Raw genomic sequence first — 21,816 nt, forward strand, 5'->3', positions numbered from 1 at the left:
TGAACTCAGAAGACTTTATATGTCATGTATGTGCCAATTTTCAGTAGTTTATGAAACTTAAATGTTTTTAGTTATCACAAATAGTCTGTACAACTTCAAACCAGCCTACCCTAGTCATTACATGTTAATAGATATGAAATATGATAAAATGTCAATACAACATGGAAACAAGGCATAATTCATTGTGCAATGTAATTAATCATTAAAAAGAGTTAACTGAAATACATGTAAGTGTAACTGTCATGTTCATGATGTTTTTGCATAACTGGTGGTCTTGTGCTTATGCACATAGTTTTTGCACATGTAAAGAATGTCAATACAATGCTAATAATTTCATAAAAACACTTGTACAAAACATAAAAATGCAATTATGAGTAAAAGTACATTCTTATGAATGTTCAAATTTTCTTCAGTTCATACGGCTTGATCCCAATATCTGGCATATAAGTGGATATCAATTTTTTTTTTATATTAACTGAAGACACAACACAGATTTGCAGACCTAAGTAATAATCAAACTATGGTGTCAGAACTTACAGTCCAAAAAACATGATAAACAGTCATCACAATTTGAACATTCAACTTAAATCTACAATCCTAACTGCAAAGGCTATATAAACATAAATTTTAGTTTCAGTTTTCAAAGAGTCATATAAGGAGTCATTTAAGAATTCAATGCTTCTTTTTGTAAATTTATTGGGGTGTAGAAGGGTTGACCGAAGTACATTTTGTATGAAGCGCAGATGCGCTTCATTCTAAAAATGTGCGCACAGTCAACGCTTTTACAACCCTATAAAATTACTAAAAGAAGCACTCAATACTTATAATTACATTTTTTTGCTAGGATCATGAAAACACGATTTTTATCAAGTTTTTCTTTTATTTACCTTTGCACTTTATTGTGGAAGCTCGTGCCATCATGAATATTACATTTCATTTTGAAATGAAGGTTAATTTCAGAATAATGCAAGATTGATGTTACCCAATCAAAATAAAGTATTATAATGAAACATACATGTAATGTAATTATTTACATATATATAGATTTATGTACATTGTTACAAGCTACTTACCCGAACAGAGGCAAAGCCTACAATCAATGCCACCACGTCTGACAACATATGGAATGAATCTGCCACTAATGCTATAGAATTTGTTACATAGCCCACAATAATCTCAACAAGGAAAAAGGATGCGGTCATCCCCAACATAGTCAACAATCGACATGTTTTTCCTGAGTATTTTCCCATTTTGTTCTTTGTCTTGCTGCTTCAGTTATTCCTTTTTATTGTCGCTGTTTTACCTTTTTTCTTTTTTTTGTTGCTTCAGTTCTTTCTTTTTTTTTCAATTGTTCACCTGAAAAAAGGGTAACCATCATTTAACTGTCAAAATAATGTTGTTTAATCAAAAAAAAATTAAACCGGTCAGTTGACAATATGGTTGAGGAAAACTTTCTTAATTATGTGTTGTAAAAAAAGACAGTCTTTATTATGGAAGTTTCCTGCTAAACATGCTAAAGATCAGTAGCTCTCTCACAGCACTGGGGCTTCCTCCACCAATAAAAAATTGACCACCATCATACATGTATAGCCAATAGTTCTAAAAGTGGCATTTAACACCAACAATCAATCAATCAATCATATTATGGAAGTTCAATTGTGGACATGTGTTTGCTATCTGTCTCAGCATTTCAGTAAATGGCACTTCTCAGTGTTACTCATGGCACTAGTATACACATGTAAGTCCATGTTTTGGCTATCACTATACCAGTCTATGCATGGCATGTATGAATAAATAATACATGAAAAACAAGCAGGAAGTTTGAAGTGCAGGTGAAAGAGATATTGATTTGATTTCACAAAAGTCTATTTTCAGCAAAGGGAAAATCCCAATAATGAGATTGCTGAAATGATAAAAATGAATTTTATGAATATGTCATAGAAAAATTATTTTTAAGCATTTTGTAAAACTATATGAATATTTTTATTAATTTAAATATAGGTTTTCAATTCAGAAATATTATATCCCTGATGCTAGACTGAATAATTTCCCATAGCAAAGGCTATACTGTAAATTCAGAAATTATTGCGTGCATTTATTATTGCGATTTTGTCATTTTAAACTAAAATGTGATTTTAATTTTTGCGATATTGAGAAACATCCTGTTTAATTCATATAAAAAATTTTCAAAATGCGAGTTTAAATTATTGCGATTATAACCCTGTCGCATTTTTCGCAATAATAAAAACATCGCAATAGTTTCTGAATTTACAGTATATGATCTATTTTTACCTGCATCACTTTCAATGACTTTGCTATAATTAATATTCAAATAATATTCTTGGAATTGTTGAATGTTTTCATTCAAATATATGTCAAAACTGATAAACTATAATATCTTATTAAGAATAATCAAATTTCCATTCTTCATATTTTTTTCAGCCTTTCAGATTTTCTCATCTGGATTCAAGGGAATACTGTAAATCACATATTATCATGATTATTGTGGTTGTTGGACAATTGACATAAATGTGATATTAATTATTGTAGTTGCAGGAAATGCTGTATACAAATTCTGCTATCAAAATTGATGATTTGATTTGATTTTTGGTGTTTTAACGCCACTTTTAAGCACCACTTTTGGGCTATTTCGTGGTGGCCAGTTTTTATTGGTGGAGGAAGCAGGAGTGCCCGGAGAAAACCACCGACCTTCGATAGGAAAACTGACAATCCTAGTCAATTAAGATTGGAGTCGAGTGCACCCGCACGAGTGGGGTTCGAACTCACAACCTCAGTGTTGACTGGCTAGTGATTACAGTAGTAACTACTTAGACCACTCGGCCACCGAGGCCCCCTATCAAAATTGAAAATGCTTTCAGTTTTTGGAAAGATGTATTCAGAGCATGGGAAATGATAATTGATAAAGAAAGAAATATGGACTATGAATATTTTTTATCAAGTCCTATTTGGTTTAACAATATGATTAGAATTTGTAATAAACCTGTTTTTTACCAACATTGGTTTAATCATGGTTTACACGCAATAATATGTAAATGATGTAATAGATGAAAATGGATTTTTTATTTCATTAGAATTGTTACAGCAATGTTACGATATCAATGTAAATTTTTTGAATTACATGAGTGTTATTTCTGCTATCAAATAATTACAAAAAAGATTCATATAAGTTATGTTGTCCAGTTATTCCAGCTTGCTTACAAGTCTTTTTTAAAAGTAGAAAAGGTTCTAAAGATATGTACAAAATACTCATTAGTAGCAATGTGACTCCAACAGGACAACTGAAGTGGGGTGAAATATTAGGCGAAGATCTCATTTGGAAACATATATTCAAACTACCTTTTACAGTCACTGTCAATACTAAACTACAGTGGCTTCAGTACAGAATCAACCACAGAATATTCTTGCCAAAAATAATTTTTTATGTAAATTCAAACTTATTGATAACCCTCTATGTACTTTTTGTAAATTAGAAGATGAAACTGTTGAACATATTCTGTGGAATTGTGAGATTATCCAAATTTTTTACAAGATATTGATTATTGGTTTTTATCTGGTGGGGTAAGCCTGCCATTGAATAAGTTAAAATTTTATTTTTGGAGATATATCAAAAGTTCGAAAAGGTGACCCATATAATTTGATTTTTCTATACATGAAACAATATATATACAACAGTAGATGTTTTTCAAAAGATCATTCACTCAGTGCCATTAAAGAAAAGCTAAAATATATGTACAATTTAGAAAAAATAATGGCAGTCAAAAATAAGAGACAAGAGTACTTTGATACCATGTGGAATGTATTTAAAGAATTATTTTTATAATTCAATTTGTCATTTATTATTTACAGACAATTATTGTCAAAACTAACATAATATATTATTGTATCTAATAGCACAACTTATAATGTACTGAAAATCTTACTGGATATTTTAACCTCTTCCCCTTTTTCATAAAATACTTTACACTAGTTTTGGTTTTACACTAGTAATTTTTTGGGGCCCATTATAGCTTGCTGTTCGGTGTGAGCCAATGCTCCGTGTTGAAGGCTGTACCTTGACCTATAATCATGATAATGGTTTACTTTTATAAATTGTTACTTGGATGGAGAGTTGTCTCATTGGCACTCATACCACATCTTCCTATATCTATTTATCCTTCTCATGTGCCACACAGTGGTACATAAACATTTAACTCAAATTATCTTTTCTTCCGTATTTATGTTCTCTTTTCATATAAATATAAAACTGAATTTTCAACAATGTTTATTGTCATAAATAAATATATATTCAAATGTATTGCTAATATTACTGTATGTATGTTTGATGTGTTGTATTTGTTGTAATTCTTGAAAATTATAAAAATAAAAAAAAAAAAAATTGAAAATGCTAGTTTTTATTTTTGCAACACTTGTCTCGGTGCAATTTTCGTAATTATGAAAACATAGCGAAAATTTCTGTATTAACAGCATATATTATATTTCTTTCGATAGTCTTGTATCATGTGTATCAAACAAAATAAATCTACATGTACCCTAGAATATGTCCTATGGCTAAGGATAATTTTGAATAACAAAATGTTGCTATAGTCCATTAACATGAAATGACAATAATATGTTTCATGTCATAGAACTAATAACTTTCAAATTTTATAAACCAACTGCTGTCATGACCAGTCAGGGGACTTACTTAAATGAGTGATTTTCTAAATCACTGATTCAAGTAACATTATGTCCATAAAGGTTGGAAGTAAAGAGTTGTCTTTCTTTAATAATTACACCTTATATAAAAAAAAAGCCAGATTTTGAATGGTTGACTAAGCCTGTGTATTTTTCGCATATTCTAATATTTTTTCCTCATTTCAAAAAAATTTGCCTGTTTTTCTGTGAATTTGCCTCAAATACCATGGTATTTGCCATTTTGGATATTCCTTTTTTACCCTCTCCAGCATTTTCCTGCCAAAATTTTTCGGATATGACGTTACATAAAAAAGTGAGCTAACGCGTATTAGTACATGTATAATTCCCGCAGTTCTATGATAATATCCTCTTATCCTCAATATTATGCATAAACATGTTAATGAATTAGTTTCAATCCAAATCTATTCGGTGTAATTAAACAGATATATCATGTTATGGAGGGGTATTTGCGAAAAATACCAGTCTTGGGACCGAATTTCCCTCGCCTAGCGGCTTGGGAAATTTTACAGTCCCTTGACTGGTATTTTTCGCAAATACCCCTCCATAACATGATATATCTGTTCATAATCACATATTTAAGTAGTACAAATATATCACTAGACTAAGTGATTTAATTTTATTGAATAATATTGTAGCTTTAAATATCTGTGTTGATAGGATGACCGGGTCATGTCAGGTGATGACCTTGTACTAAATCTAGGATAATGACATAATAAAATGCTATGCTGCAGAGGTCAAACCCTGAACAGTTGGGGCAAGTATGGACACAACATTCAAGCTTGATACAGCACTGAATTTGGATTGTGATTAAATATTTGACACAGCATAGGTTTCTGACACAGAATGAATGTGGTCTAAGAACGTAAAAAATTTTAATTTACCTATTCAAACCATATCATTATTACTTGCAATTGCTTTTATATATAAATCAGAAATAACCAATTTAAAATGGAAAATTTTAAAGAAAACTAGAGGCTGAGCCTGTGTCACTCACCTGTATTTACTGATGCTTTGGAAATCATGTAAAATAAGGTTAAAATCATAATTGATAGTATTAGATATTAGATATTATAATGATATCTAAGATAATAACAAATAAAAAACCGCAAAATTTTTGCAAAATTCCTAACTCAGGGGCAGCAACCCAACAACGGGTTGTGGGATTCGTCTGAAAATTTCAGGGCAGATAAATCTAAATCTGATGAACATTTTTCCCACCTGTCAGATTTGCTCTAAATATTTAGTTTCAGAGATATAATAAAAAAACTGCATTTTCCCCTATAGTCTATTTTTAACCAAGTTGGCCATGATGATTGGAAGGCGGGGTCATCGGACATATTTTTTAAACAAGATACCCTAATAATGATTATGGCCAAGTATGGTTAAATTTGTCTCAGTAGTTTCAGAGAAGAAAATTTTTGTAAAAGATTACAAAAATTTACGAAAAATTGTTAAAAATTGACTATTAAAGGCAATATCTCTCAAAGGGGTTGACTGACAATTTTGGTCATGACGACTTATTTGTAGATCTTACTTTGTTGAACATTATTGCTGTTTACAGTTTATCTCTATCTATAATAATATTCAAAATAATAACCAAAAACTGCAAAATTTCCTTAAAATTACCAATTCAGGGGCAGCAACCCAACAACGGGTTGTCAGATTTCTCTGAAAATTTCAGGGCGGATAGATCTTGACCTGATTATCAGTTTCACCCAATGTCAGATTTACTCTAAATGCTTTGTTTTCAGAGATATAAGCCAAAATCTACATTTTACCCCTATGTTCTATTTTTATCTATGGTGGCCATCTTGGTTAGTTGGCGTGGGTCATCGGACACATTTTTTAAACTATATACCCTAATGATGAGTGTGGCCAAGATTGGTTAAATTTGGCCCAGTGGTTTCAGAGGAGAAGATATCATACCAATATATAACCGCAAAATTTTTTTGCGGTCGTATAAAAACCACTTGTCTAAGTATCATACCTCAATTTCCTTCCAAAAAATCACTTCTTTAAGTATCATTATTTTAATAACCCCCACTAATTTCAACACCCCCTGAACAGTGAAATTTTGATCACAAACAGTAGAATTTTATTACATAACATATAAGATGAAACCTTGAATTTTACAGGAAAAATACTCCCACTGCTGGGAAAAATCTGTTAAGAAAGTATCAGTTTATTATGTAAAGCCATTTCTATAGCATTTTTTCAACTAAAATAGAATTTGCAGCTAAATGATTGCATCAAAGGCATAAACCTTGCTGCTTAAAAGAAGCAAAAAGTTCATTTTTTTCAATTTTACTAATGAAAAGATATTATCTTAACATATGTGTTTAAAATTTTGGTAAAACTACAAAATCACAATATGTGACAAAATTTCGAATTTGCTACTTTAATAAGTGATTTAAAAATCACTTATTTCAATTAGTCCCTTGACTGATGACTGTAACATGTGTAAAGCAAGCATATGAATGAAAGAAGTGTGGGGTATCATTAATGAGACAGCAACCCAACAACAAAGAAAAACAAGACATCTAGAGTGCAACATACAATCTACAGTTTCTGTACTTTGTCAACAGTCAAGCCCTTAATTGTTCTGAATCCACTCACCTGGCAAAATATGCCCCATTAAAATCATTAGCAATACTGATAATGGCAGCCATATTTCACACCATACCTTATCATGCGTATTTTGTTTGTATTATACACTTTTTTACCACAAAAATGTAGTTGGTAGAGGATGCCTATTATACACAAGACGTTTTTTTTTATATTAATATCGTTTTTTTTCTTCATTATTGTACATATTCAAGACGTTTTTTATTTTACTTATTTATTTGTAATTTTTTCCAAACATTATTTTCCTTCATTATTGAATATTCAAAGTACTGGTGTGACATCCTGCATGAGTGAGCTTAAAATTTAATTAAGGATTAAGTATGGGTGTGTAGCAATTGAATAATCAGTTAACATGGTTAACTTTTGACAGGTGTTCAGTATCGGTGCTTTGCTTTTGAGCCAATTGGCATTACATTTACGACCAAAAAATCTTTCATTTGCGCCACAAACCATATTTCATTGGCACCAATATTACAGGTAAATAAAAAAAATAGATTTATTCAAAAGAAACTGTTAATAATTACTTTAAAATACAATTTTTTGTTTGCAGAATCAAACATATTCATCAGAAAGTCATCATAAAACCATAATTAAAGAACTATACCATAATTCGTTGCACTGAAAATCATGGTTGTGTTCATTCAAAGTTTTTATATTTTTTTGATGTTGTCCATATCTGTTGTTATTCTGGCTTTGCAAGTTTTGTAGGTACCCCTTAACAACTTGTCTCCATTTTCCAGAACATTAGATAACCTATATGTGTGGTTATCATAAATTACAGACTAATTTCCCTGAATAAACAACGTCCATCTTAACACCTCAAACATGTGAACACTATATGAAATTTAACCTAAGTGACTCACAGTTTTGTATAAAAAATGAGTATGAACTCACTTGACTACCCAGAGGGAATAGATTATACTGTTACTTATTCACGATATAGCAATGAATATTTCAATTTTTCCGCTACATTTTCCCTGTAAAATGGCGCAAATGTAGTTTTTATTTTTTGGTGCAAATGAAATATAACCTTGTGGCGCAAACGACAGATTGGATTTTGTAAAAATTGGCGCAAATGCAATGCTCCCGTTTAATATAATAACCTCAGACAGTGCTCTAATCAACATGATTAGTGAAAAGAAAATATGGGATTTAAGAATTATTGAATTTTAATTACTGCTAATCCAGTGTTCCAGCTTGAATCTCAGGGCAGAAGGGTGCTAGTTGTCTGGAAGGGTACTTTAGCGTTATAACCCAGATTTTAAGGGCAATGTTGGACAGTGTATAAATTACCTTGAATATTGCTAGGCTCAGCTGGAGAACATTAGTTGTATTTAAACCATATTCAGATATTAATGTGTTCTTGATGTTGGTTCCAGTAAGAATTTTCTTTTATCAAATTATCATACCACGAAGCAAAGCATATCATTTTGATGTTAATCTAAACAAACTTGTACATTTGGTAAGGAAAATAATCATCAGAAATTTCAATGTTTTATAACTAATACCAGTCTATAAAAATAAACAAGAAGTTTTGAAAGATGGAGTTATACATGCAAAATTTAATGTTTAATGTAATTAAATTATCTACATTTAAATTACTTGTTCAAACATATAGTATATATATGTTATTGAGAGTTATTTATTATCATTTGAATTGTTTCAAAAAAGTATTTATAAGTGCACACCAAAGTGCTCCTCAGTAAGGAGTTTTATAAATATAACAGGTGAGACAGGAGATGATGCAATAATATATTGCAGAAGGTATAAACAGTTACTTTTTTCTCCATCATTGTTAAAAATAAATTTGTTGAGTGCTCCTATGTCAGGAGGATTATAAAATACAAGAATAAAACAGGAAGTGAATCTTGTTATGTTCAAAGTACAAATTTCTTTGATTCTTCTTTAAATTTCATACTCATGGTTATGAAACAAAACATTTTTTACCAATTAAGTCAAAACTATGTACATGTATGCCTTTAAAATTGTTAAAGATTTTATTTTTTATGTTATGGTATTTAACTTAATCCCATTGTCAGTTAATTAGTGTTACACAATCAGGTAACAATTTTACCAGAAACGCCGGTAGGCATGAAATTTGGAAATTTTATTTTTTTGAAAAGGCAGAGGGGTGCATTCTTTTACTTTGGAGGGCAGAAGGGCAGGGGTAAGGGCACCAAAGGCGGGCCGCCCTTCTATTTAGGGCAGGCAGGAACACTGTAATCAATTTAGAAAAATGTTTGCGGTCTAATTTCTTTTGTTCCATAACATTCCAATTATTTCTTTTATAATATTTGAACAGTGCATCATCTTGGACAACCTTAGACAAACATTGACATGATTGATGTCAAAAGGGATCTCTTACATGTAATTAATAACTTTACTTTTATAAAATAAATAAATGTTAAAATTTACAAATGTACATGATAAAAGCTCTACCATTTTATTGTTTATGACTTTAAAATTATTTATCTATTATATACAACATGTACAAGTGGTATTTTTATATTTTTCTTATTATTTTTTTTCACGAATTTAGAAGGATGAAACGGGGTGTGTGGTATACACAACTGCATCCTATACATAGCTAAATACGGTAATTAAGATTGTGACTAAATACACACCCACTTGGAGAACATTTAAAAAGAAAATGGTAAAGTCATTTTAGCAATATCCCCTTTAACATCATGAACATGTTTAAGGATTCAATTGATATTTTCAAATCTGATGATTTTCTTGTAGACATGGTAGACCTTGACTTGCTGCTTGTTTTTGCTATTGATAGTTTATTGCTACATGTACATGTATCTAATCTTTTATAGTTTTAAGGTACAATGTACATTTGTAATATAGCCAAAATACAAGAAATAGGCAAAATTATTCATTTAAAGAAATTTAAAACCTAACAACATGACAAGGATCGAGTCAATTGACAATTTCTGTTGTACTGAATTTGTATGTCTTAAGCTTGCTGATCATTCATGTCATTGTTACTGTTTACAATTAAAACTTAGAACAAACTGTTTCAGTGGACTAAAACAAATTTCTCTCCTTCATCTGTAGAGGTCACTCCAGTAAAACAAAGGCCCAATAAACGGTTTTGTTAACTTGTCCCTTAACGCCTTCAGGCAAGCTTGATAAAGTATTAAGTATTTCAGGAAATGTCCAATGCTTTGACAATTTTTTTAAAATAAAATAAGGATATACAAATTTATAATTTTTAAGTCCTCATGTTTTACAACTGCACATGGGATTCCTTCCTTATCAGGGGTTAAAAAATCCACTAGCCCAACGCCCGGGACTAGAGCATTTACGCCTCGGGGCAATCAAAATTTTTAACCCAATATGCCCGACGGACTAGTAACAAAAAATTCTTGGCATTTCCAATACAGAAAGTGGAAAATCTCTTCATCACTATTCTGTCTTAGGGAATCAAGATTCATTTACGTCGTCCGGGATTCCAAGAATTTGAACTGGCTTGTACAGGTCCTGTTGTACATATTTTAAAAATAGAACAAATAACTCTAGGTGGCCCGGTATCATGTATTGATCGCAATTCTCGTACTTTAAATATTGATTTCTCAGTAAAAAAAAGGGGCGGGGGTTTTACCAAGATTTTCAATTAACGGTACTGGGGGTATGATGTATTGATCGGTATTGACCTGTCTTGTTGGACAGCTGTTGAGCACAAAACCAATCCATGCAACCAAATATTTCTAAATATTTTAGTACGGGCATCCCAGGAACTTCGTTAGTTTTAAAACGAAAAACTGTAGATGAATGGGGTAATGAGAGTGACAATTCATCCCCCAAAAATGACAAATACGACCGGGAAAAGCGGAAAGGAAAATTTATAGAGTCCCGGAAAGAGAGATTCCTCTGGACAAGGTCGGCCGTGTTGCTGATGAAAAAACAGAGAATATTGCCGTTATTTTCCCGAGCACGCCAATAAAAAGTCTGCTTTGTATATAGGAACAACTAAGTTAGGATAAGCACCACTGTTTGTTTACCAAAAGAATAAAAAGCAGGTCAACAAAAATTATTAAGTACAATGTATAACATGTATAATGCCGTCTTCAAAACAAGGGACATCCACTTTGTAATTATACAGCAAACTCTGATTTGTAAGGCATTCTCGGGCTAGCAGGTCAGTTTTGATGGGCTAGCACTTTCATGACTTTTTCAAACAGGGCTAGTAAAATCCAGCTGCAAATAAGTCCTGGGCTAGTTACCTGTAACAAAATTTTTTAACCCCTGCTTATTATTACCATCAGATTTTACATATGTACTTCTTACATATGTCATGCATGTATGAACCAATGATGTCTGTCTTAAACTGCATCAAATTCAAATCAAAATCTTAAAATAAATCCTGACTGATTGCAAGTCTTCCCCGTTTTTTTGCTAAATCTTTTGTCCTTTGTGATAAGACATGTTAGATTAGCTCTTCAATGTTGAATAAGTTTTAGATTTACAAACATTTTGACCTCTAGGCATCACTGGAGAGACATTTATTGCCAAAATGCACATCTGGTCAGACTGGTGCAGTACATTTTGCACAGTCAATGTTATTACATATCTTAATAATTATCATACATATACATATTCTACTTTTATACAGTTACGGCTGTAGTCATTTCCGGTTTAGGAATTTTTGTCAGATGTTCGGACTCCTTCGAACTTTTCCTACGATAGAGGGTAAAATATTTTGCCCCATATCACCAACTTAGAAGCATCTAATAGCTCATAAAAGGTCATTACCAAAATTAAAGCAGATTCTAGGTTTTATTTTTTACGATTTGAGACACAAATAATGCCAATGCTAAATATAAGGTAAAGTCCAAGTCAGCCTTTTCCCGTCAATTTTTTTAAAATCAAATATCTCGATAAGGAGTTTCATAACATCTTATCAATATTTTTAGATTATTTTGTTCCTTAACTAATGCTCATCTGTTTTATAGTATCAATTTTAAATTCCCAATTTTTTTAAATTTTACCTGACTAGCTACATGCATATACATGTATCAATGTATATGTACATCCTTAATAAGTTTTAAAAATATCTGAAAAGTGTTAAATTATGCACCCAGCCTTTCCCAGATATTTAAGAGTTCTATGTTAAAATATGCACCCAGCCTTTCCCAGACTAACAGGGTTCTGTGTGCAAATATTTGTTCAAAGGTACATCTGTCAAGCCTTTATGTACACTAAATATAATGTGCCTTTCTTCACAATCTTCATTCTGGTTGATTTCTGTACATTATGTACATGTATATTGTAACTTGATACATGTAGCATGCTAAACACAGAAGTAGGATGAACATGATGAATGTAGATAAATAAATGCAAAATTCATGATAAAAATTCCTGTATTGTTCATTTTTTCCCTACAATCCAGCTGAACTGTACATTTGTATTTCTAGCAACATGTATTCAAATATTGTTCAAACACCGTATCTATTGATTGGGAATTTGATGATTGAGTCGTGTCTGCAAAGCTGCAGTAACATGTAATAACACATATCAAAAGCGAAAAGGATTTGCATATACAAATTATACAAAAGTACATCAATTTACATTTTAGGAAAAAAAACACATAATTTAAATAACATAATTTCTTGTCTACTTTTGACAACTTTTCGTTGTCTTTGAAATGAATAACCAATGAACTATAAAATGCAGGTCCACACCAAATATAGACTATGTGCAGACTTACTGGGGGAATGACTTTATTTTTTTTGCAATCAAGGCCCACCTGATATATTCATGCTCTCGCCTTGAGGCTTGAGGCCATGATCTGAGAAACAGTATAATTTAGAAAGATTCACTTACCAAATGGTTTCAAACTCAAAATTTCCAAAGCTTACAATTTATCCAGGATGTTCCAATTCTTCATTTCCTATTTTGCACAAATACACCTTTCATGTTGAATAAATTTTAAGATATGCACCCGGCCTTTTCAAACGTTCAGTGTGCAAAACTTTCGTGGGTTGCTACGCCGGAACAGTAATTATGTGCTGTATTTCAATGAGGAAAATGTATCCATTGCCTTACTGTCGGGTGATTTCTACACAGTTTTTAATCTCAGATACCAATAATACTCAAAATAACGAAAAACAATGTAAAACAGCTGACTTTCGTGGGTGCAAATTATTAGTAAATTTTAGTATCTTTTTATAAAGAAGATGCACAGGGGAGACAATCATTCAATGGCTTACTGTAAATTCAGAACGCAATAAATATCACACTAGAAAAAATAAATATAACATAGTAAAAGGTATGAAATCACAAATTTTGGATTATCACAACAATTCAAATATTCACTTTTCTTCTCAAAACAATAATGTTCGGTAGCATTCAGTACAATTGCGAGACTGCCGACATAATTGACATAATTATATGTCGCTGTTTAAACGTATGTCAAGAGATAACATGCCGTTTATCTTCATGGTGACGGAAACTACTATAACATATCATATGTCATATGCCATAGTAGTTTCAGTTGGTGATTTAACATGATTAAGCTATTAATAAACAAAGATATTTTATCGTGACCCTGACAGAGACTATAATATGTTATAAATTATGTCGCTGCCCCTGATCACGACATAACCATACCAGTCCATATACTGACCTTTGATTAACTTACACCCAGTCAAACAGAATCCGGGTCCGTTCGCCCTGATTCGCGTTCGCCCTAGTACCTGTTCGCCCTAAAACTTGTTCGCCCTGGGTCCGTTCGCCCTTATACCTGTTCGCCCTGGGTCCATTCGATCTTATAGAAAATAAACGTGAATAAAAGTAAGTAAGTAAAACTTTATTTTGATTCGGCATATTGACAAACATACTACAACATAAGCTCTAATCATTGAGCTTTTCAACGAATATAAAAACATATGCAATAACAAATAAAACAAGGCATGCAGCATGCAAATATGTATATATACATCCCCAAAATAAAACATTCGAAAAGAATATAAATTTATTTATGTTTTGATTTGTTGATGTTTATTACAGGATCCAATTCGAACTTCGCATCACACACCAATAATTTTTTACACTATTATTTTAAAGAGCACATGCATATATGTCATATATAGGAAATGTTTCAAAACGAACTTGAGATCAAAGAACCCAAGCTGTGTGCGAAACATGAACCCCTGTTATGTCTTACAATTCGTACATTGTTGTTTTTACTCATTCCAAGCTGACTAGTTCATTTAAAAGAGCTTGTTTAATTTCAAATTAAAAAATTATAATGAAAGGTGAAGACATCTGAACTTTCCTAGAGAGGAAAGATACTGTCCTGTCTGTAATAATGGGGAAATTGAAGATGAACAACATTTCTTATTAAAAGATAATAGATTTACCTCAAAACGAGAAATATTAGAAAATAAAATAAATGCTATATTTAAAATACAGCGTAACATTAACACTGATGACAAAATATCTCTATTGGTAAACAATAGCTCAGCATTATATAATTACTTAGACTGTCTTCCTCTTTCATATCAAAGTGTCTAAATATAAGGAAAAGTGAACTAATATGATACATCAATATGCAACTTTTCATTCTATCATGATATATTAACATGTAACTTTCCATTCTATCATGTCAATTGATATAATTATATATACGCAATAGGTCTTAACCATTTATTGTTAATCTGTATCTGTATTTTCTATCTTCTGCCAATCTAGGCACACCTCCACAATTGGAGTAAAAGGCAGCTATCCACCAGTATATTAAAAAAAAAAACGGTCCACACAATAGTATTATTTACAGTTCTATCACCAATCCTCCACCAATAAGACAAATTGTCAAGGTTTATTTACAATAAAAATGTTTGTATCTGCTATAAAATCTAAATGTCAACTAAGCAGAATGTCTCTTATCTACTATAAATAAACTCAGAATCACGGGAATTTTGACTGAAATAGTTAAGATAATTTATACTTTTAAAAAATAGATAAGATAATTTATACTTTTAAAATTTTTTTATCTATAAGTATAATTCAAGGGAAACTGAACAGTACCAAGATGCGATCAGTCCTCATCAAGGAAAATTATTTAACAGTTCTTGGCTTCTTAGTGATGTCTAGTAATTGGTATCTTCTAGCATGTAATTTGTAGCACAAGCTTCTACATAATGGTTCTAGTTCGGTATCAATGTCTGATATAAGAGCTTCAGAATTCAGCCGTGTGCAGTAAAAATATGGGTTGACTATAATTATTGAAATATCAAATGCAGCGTCTACTTTATGTTTAGCAAATAGCATACTGCTAATGTTTATTATTTCTAAAATGAGTGGTTTTCGTATGCACTCTAGTTCTTCACATATCAACAGGAAATGATTCATAGTTTCTTCATTCTTTTTGCACATCAAGCAGGTACCATCTGGTGTAGTTTTATTGAACACAACCCTTTTCACCTGAAGAATGTATGTTCCAGTTAAGATTTTAAATCGGACTGGTATTCTAGATATGTCTCTTATATTGACTGATAACGTTCTTGCTATTGGGTGACATTTTCCTACTATTGTTATGTCGTCTGCACAGGTGGGGACACAGCAACTTATCGAACCTATCTTTCCACCAAGTTTAGATTCTACAAAATTGTTCAACAGCTGGTTTAAATAAACTTTGTATAAATCAGCACTTAACGTTCCTCCTTGCCTTACGCCTTGCTCAATGTTGAATGCATCAGATGTATTTCCTTTCCATTTAATTTTCAAAGTAGCATTTCTATACAGGTTATCAATTATTAAAATGCGTTGTTCTGAAATACCTAAATGATATAGCTTTCTGATTAGGTTTGTATGTCGCACTACATCGAAAGCAGATTTTGCGTCAAGCATTCCGTATATTGTTGGTTTGTTTAAGTCCGTACTTTCTCTTTTGAATTCCTCCATGATTAGAGATGCTATAAGTGGAACAGTGTTGTCAGTAAAACCACGCTGGAGAGGGTTTTGATCTTCCAATATGTTTGGATTTATCCGTAATTTAAGTATGGTTTCTATTATTTTAGATAATGAAGGAGAAATGGTAATGCCTCTATAATTTTTTGAGTTTGAGATGTCTCCTTTATTCTTAAAGATTGGTGTAAGAGTACCAGTTTTCAAGCTGTTTGTAATATGACAGTGCTGAAATGATGCATTGATGACTTTAAGCAATGTACTATCAAGTTTTTCCCCGCCGAATAGAAGGCATTCTGCGGTAATACCAAAAATGTCAGCTGACTTGTTTCTATTTAGCTGATGTAGGGCTTTTTCTAACTCATCTGTAGTTACCTCTTCATGGTTGTAGGCAACTAAACATATCTGTATAATTTGGAGATATTCAGCGTCGACTAGCTCAAAATAGTCTTGATCAAAGTTCATAGGATCTGATTCTTTTGCTAAATTTGCGAAATGGGTCTTCCATCCTTCAAGAATATTGTTGTCACCTTTCAGACTAGATTCACCTACTTGAAGTTCATTAATGAATCGATTTAATTTCCCTCTTTGTTTTTTATGAGCTGATAGAAGAGTTTACTGTCCATTGTTCTTGCGTCAATGAGTGGTTGTCTCTCTGTTATCCGAAGATTTGCATTTTCGACTCTGCATAGTTTATTTAAGTTCATATGTTGTTTGCTTTTTATTTAAACGTAGAGGATTTGTAGCAATGTCTGGTCTGCCGTTGATTTTCCATTCACAGAAAGCGTTTTCCTTTGCCTTAATTGCCAAATATATGTTGTGGGTCATAAAATTCAGTTTTAGTTTACGCCTTTTTCCTTTCAGAGGTGGTACAATAGTTGTTAGAGCCCGAGTCACTGCAGTGTTGATGTTGGTAACTGCCTTATCAATCTCTAGTGGGTCATTAATTGTAAAGTCACATTTATCAAGTTCATCTGATAATACCTGTTTGTATAAATCTTTGTCAATTTTATGCCAATCTATTTTACGAACAGTTTGTCCATTTTTGCTTTTTATATCTTGCTTAGTTTTCATTGAAAAACTGAATTTAATATTGGCACACACTGGATAATGATCTAAAATGTTATTTGTTATTTCTAATCTCCTAAGATGTAAGATCTTGTCACTAAAGTGCTCAGGATACAAGATATAATCTATTGCCGTACAGTCACTACCATTAGAATGTATAAATGTCTTTCCGACGTTCTGGGTTTTCAGCTTACTTTCATTTATAAATTCAGAAATATATTTGCTTCTTTTGTTGTTTGAGGTGACTAGCAGGTTTTCATTAAAATCTCCTCCAATCATGATTATATGTGTTAGTCCAAATGATTGTATAATTTCATATAATGCATCAATAAAATTGAGAATGGAAATGGGGAATATGTCAAGGAGACAACAACCCGACCAAAGAGCAGACAACAGCCGAAGGCCACCAATGGGTCTTCAACGCTGCGAGAAAATCCCGCACACGTAGGTGGTCCTCAGCTGGTCCCTAAATACAATTGTGTACTAGTTCAGTGAAAATGGACGTCACACTAAACTCCAAAACATATAAATGAACTAAAATTAAAAAAAACATACAAGACTAACAAAGGCAAGAGGCTCCTGACTTGGGACAGGCGCAAAAATATTCCTGAAATTCAGCTGTACTATTGTTTGAGCTTCTACATGGCATATATATAGATCCAAGTAGTAATTTTTTAGTACTTCCTTTCATTTCGACGCATTGAATTCTTTCATTTCCAATAGGTAACGGGGTGATCAGATGATTTAGTTCTTTCTTCCATAGTATTGCAACCCCTCCGTATCCTCTCGGCATATGTGATGGAGGCAGTGGATCTCTCTCATCTACTGATGTTCCTATACCGATAAGGTTTTCATTTAATTCATTTAATAAGTATAATTGGCAGTTGAATAACCAGTGCTCTTGTATCAATCATATATCAAGATGCTTAGTAGCTTCAGAAAAAAACGGTCCACATGTTAAAATATTTTTACAGTTAAAAGTTAAAAGTCTGGCAGTTTTATGACTTATATCAACATTATTAACACTATGTACAATCTGACTGTCCTTTTGTGTACTATTGATTAATTAATACGTCAATCAGGTGATTCGGTAATTTTGGCCTATTCTGGATAAAAAATGGTTGTCTGATTCATTTTGAGTAGTATAAAAGATAGGTTGTCCAACTTTACAATTTTGCCTTGAGGTAGCAAGGTTTTGATGCGGTGGGATATACGGTTTAAACTGTTGTAAGTTTGGGTTTGTCCTGAATTGATCTCTGCCTGTATGCTGTACCTCAGTTTTCTGTGAAATTTGTAGTGGAGTAGTGCTATGTTGAACATGGTTTACCTCAGAATTGTTGGTGTAGGAAGTATTAAAATGTTGTTGTTTTCTATTAGAGTGGTTGTTATCACGGTGCGAGCTTTTTGCTGTTGGTGTCAAGATGATGTTTTCATGGTTTTGTGAACTTGTTTGATCTACATTGGAGTTATTTTTTATTGGCTCTGATAAATCAGTTACTACTGCTGGGTTATCTTTAGCTTGATCATTATTTGACAGTAATTTATCAAGTTAATTATCAATTTTTGATAGAACAAAACGGGTCACTTTATCTCGGACACCAATAATTAGTTCATCCGTTGAACTTTGTGTACAGTTGTTTTGTGGTGGAGAATTAGTTTCCTTAACCTGTTGAGTTGGTTGTGCTTCCAGAATGGAGATTCTTCTGTTTAAAGTTTTGATAGTCTGCTCCAGTTCAAAATTTCTATTTTCTGCTTTGAATAGTCTCTCAAGGATCTTTTCTTTATCTTTTAAGTCATCATTTATCATTGCCTCTTTGATTTTAAGTTGTTCTTCCTTCTTTTTCAGTCTCTGTTCAAGCTATCGTAGGTTTTTTAATTTAGCATATGGATCTTGCAGTCTGTCGGGCATAATCTTTTGTTTTGCTGGGTTATTGTCAAGAGGAATGGACGGAGTACTCTGAATTGTACTGATGACCGGAGTGTGTAGGGTCACCCCTGTTTTTGCAGAATCTGAAATTGTAGGCAAATATTCTTTCGCCGTTGTATTAGTTTTCATTGGTTCGGAATTTTGAGGGAGAGAAATGTTCAGAGCAATTTGTTGGTTGCTACCAAAACAAACATAACAAACATCTAAATCAACATTGAAGCATTTAAGATGGAGTTGTTGGCAATAGGTTAGACATGTAGATTTATCTATTGTCAAAATATCAGAACAGGCTGGACACATCTCCATAGTTTCATCTAATAAAATTTGTTGGGCCAAAGTTGGTTGTATGCTGTCTGTGAAAGAGACTGAGTTGTCAAATCTAAAGTATTAGTATCATTTAAAATAGCAGGGCGTTTACATTTTGGTGATACGTTATCATTTCCATCATCTAAATTTTTGAAACATTGTAGACATTCATATACAGCATTTTCGTCTTGTTTTTCAAGATTTCCAATTTCGGATTCAGAAAGTCTCTCGCACTTGAGGTGTGCCCAGTGTTTATTTGTACAATAAACTGCTCTGTTTCTACAGCTTCTTTTGCATTTGTAGCATTTTTCAATAGAGTTTGCACTGTTATTGTGTACAGTAGGGTTGTTTTTGGTGCCTTTAGAATTTTGAAGAACTTCACTTAACCTACAAGCTAGTATTTTGTTAGTCTCTTCATTGACAGTGGTCTGGCTTATGATTTCATGCAGTTTGATAAGGTCTCTATTAATGAAATTGCAGGCATTTTTCCATTGACGAGTATTGAGCATTTGGTTAAATAAAGATTGACTGTAAAGCATACATTTTCGTTTTCACGTATTTTGTAGTTCTTTGTACTGTGTTTCCAAATTTATAGACATATACATCTTTTTTAACATCACTGAAGGCTTGTGTTGATTGGGAGTAGTATATCTCACAAGCATTGAGAAAAAGCTCAAACGTGACAGCATCTAGTTCGGTTGTAAAAACCCCCACCTGTGCATTTGTATGATAAATTGATTGCGTTTTGCAGAATTCAGTTTCTTTGTCAGAGATATTTCAATATTCAAAGTATATGATTTTGTATATGTGACTTCCTTTTTATCCAGAGATTGATTACCATCAGAGATTCTTGTAGATGTAGTACTATTAAGAGCCATGTTGTCAGTTTCGAAATCGAGCAACAGAGCTGACACGTCGTAGATAAACCCATCGTTGGAAAGCTCTGTCACTAAAGTTCAAAGTATAAGTTAAACAGTAGATCGACTGGAATATAGAAATGTGAAGGGGTCAAATACAGTGAGTGCGTCGTGGATACTACCACCGTTGGACTGTGTACATAGCCCCAACAGTCTTTCTGAACATGTACTGCGATCTTTTTTAACCAAACTCTTCCTAGCTCTGTGTTTGGATGAATATCGTCTAAATATAGATTAAAGAAGTATCTGTCACGTAGTGTGATTTTCTTTGACTTTGAAGTTTTTTCGTTGTGGTTATGACTTACATCAACAGCAAAATTTGGTGAGAAAGTATTTAACGACTCATTAATTAATCTAATCTATTGACTATTTATATTGTGTATTTCAGATAATAAATTTTCCTCCTGTTGCTTAAAGCTGGAAGGGTCACTGTGTCTTCTGCTTTTATTAAAGTCTATGATTGAATATGGTGGAATTTCAAAAATTGAGATCTTGCATGCCGGATATGATTTGATAAGACTAACGAAGTTATTTAGATTATCGGTCAGTATCTTTGGTCTATCTTTATCAGTTGAAAGGCTAATGTATTTCCTATCGTAGTCAGTGATGTCACATGTACCGAGCCAGATGTAGAAATGAAAGTTGTCCAGATGCCCAATTAGATTGTCTATATTATTTTGAAGCCACTTGTATCCTTGACTTGAAGTTTGGCCAGATTTAAATCGCCATTTTTTTTTTTCAACATGTGATGCACTATATCTCTTTAAATATTTAGCTTTACTGTCGGTAAGAATCAAAGGAGTTAAGGCTTGTTTGCCAACAACAGGCGGAATTGGTTTTCTCAAATATTTCCTTAATTTTCTCTTAGACATTGATAATTTCGGACAACAAAAGGTAGTATCAATCAGCACACGATATGGTATGAATATTACTGCCAAAAAGTTATATATATATAAGTATTCTATGCGCATACACAAGCAGAGTTAGTGACGAAAAACAGTTAAATAAGCAAGCTATATAATTATGGCGAGAAGCAAACGTTAATTAAAAAGTTCCTTTATAAACGATGTCTGCCTTCTGTTATTCTCTTGGATTATATTCCAAATATTAAAAACATAAATATCAAGTTTTAAAATGAGCACACACTGTTTATAGCATCTACGCTATTGTCTATGCGGACGTAAAAGAGTACTGCTGTCTGTAAAACACACGTTCTATATATACATCTAAGAACCCATCTCATAAATGTTAATAATTAATATACATTTATATATAAAAGGCAGTTTGAAGTCTGTAAATCACCTAGTTTGGTCGCAGCCTGGTACAGGCCAGTCCCCGTAG

General features: G+C 32.3%; 1 protein-coding gene across 3 annotated transcripts in view; it reads right to left on the minus strand.

Moving 5' to 3' along the window:
* The window catches only part of LOC127706855 (zinc transporter 1-like), a 50,781-nt gene that overhangs the window by 21,399 nt on the left and 7,566 nt on the right, over nt 1-21,816 (minus strand). Inside the window, exons 1-2 of one of the 3 annotated variants that reach the window (XM_052211578.1) lie at nt 13,976-14,079; nt 1,074-1,356 (exon numbers count right to left, since the gene is read on the minus strand). In XM_052211578.1, the coding sequence (XP_052067538.1) occupies nt 1,074-1,250 (177 nt within the window). In that variant the 5' untranslated portion in view covers nt 1,251-1,356; nt 13,976-14,079. Of the gene's footprint in view, nt 1-1,073; nt 1,357-13,173; nt 13,533-13,975; nt 14,080-21,816 lie in introns of those variants that run through there. The other 2 variants (XM_052211577.1, XM_052211580.1) reach the window with 2 other exon arrangements.

The sequence above is a fragment of the Mytilus californianus genome, unplaced genomic scaffold (genome assembly GCF_021869535.1).
Source record: "Mytilus californianus isolate M0D057914Y unplaced genomic scaffold, xbMytCali1.0.p SCAF_6, whole genome shotgun sequence".
Lineage (NCBI taxonomy): Eukaryota > Metazoa > Mollusca > Bivalvia > Mytilida > Mytilidae > Mytilus > Mytilus californianus.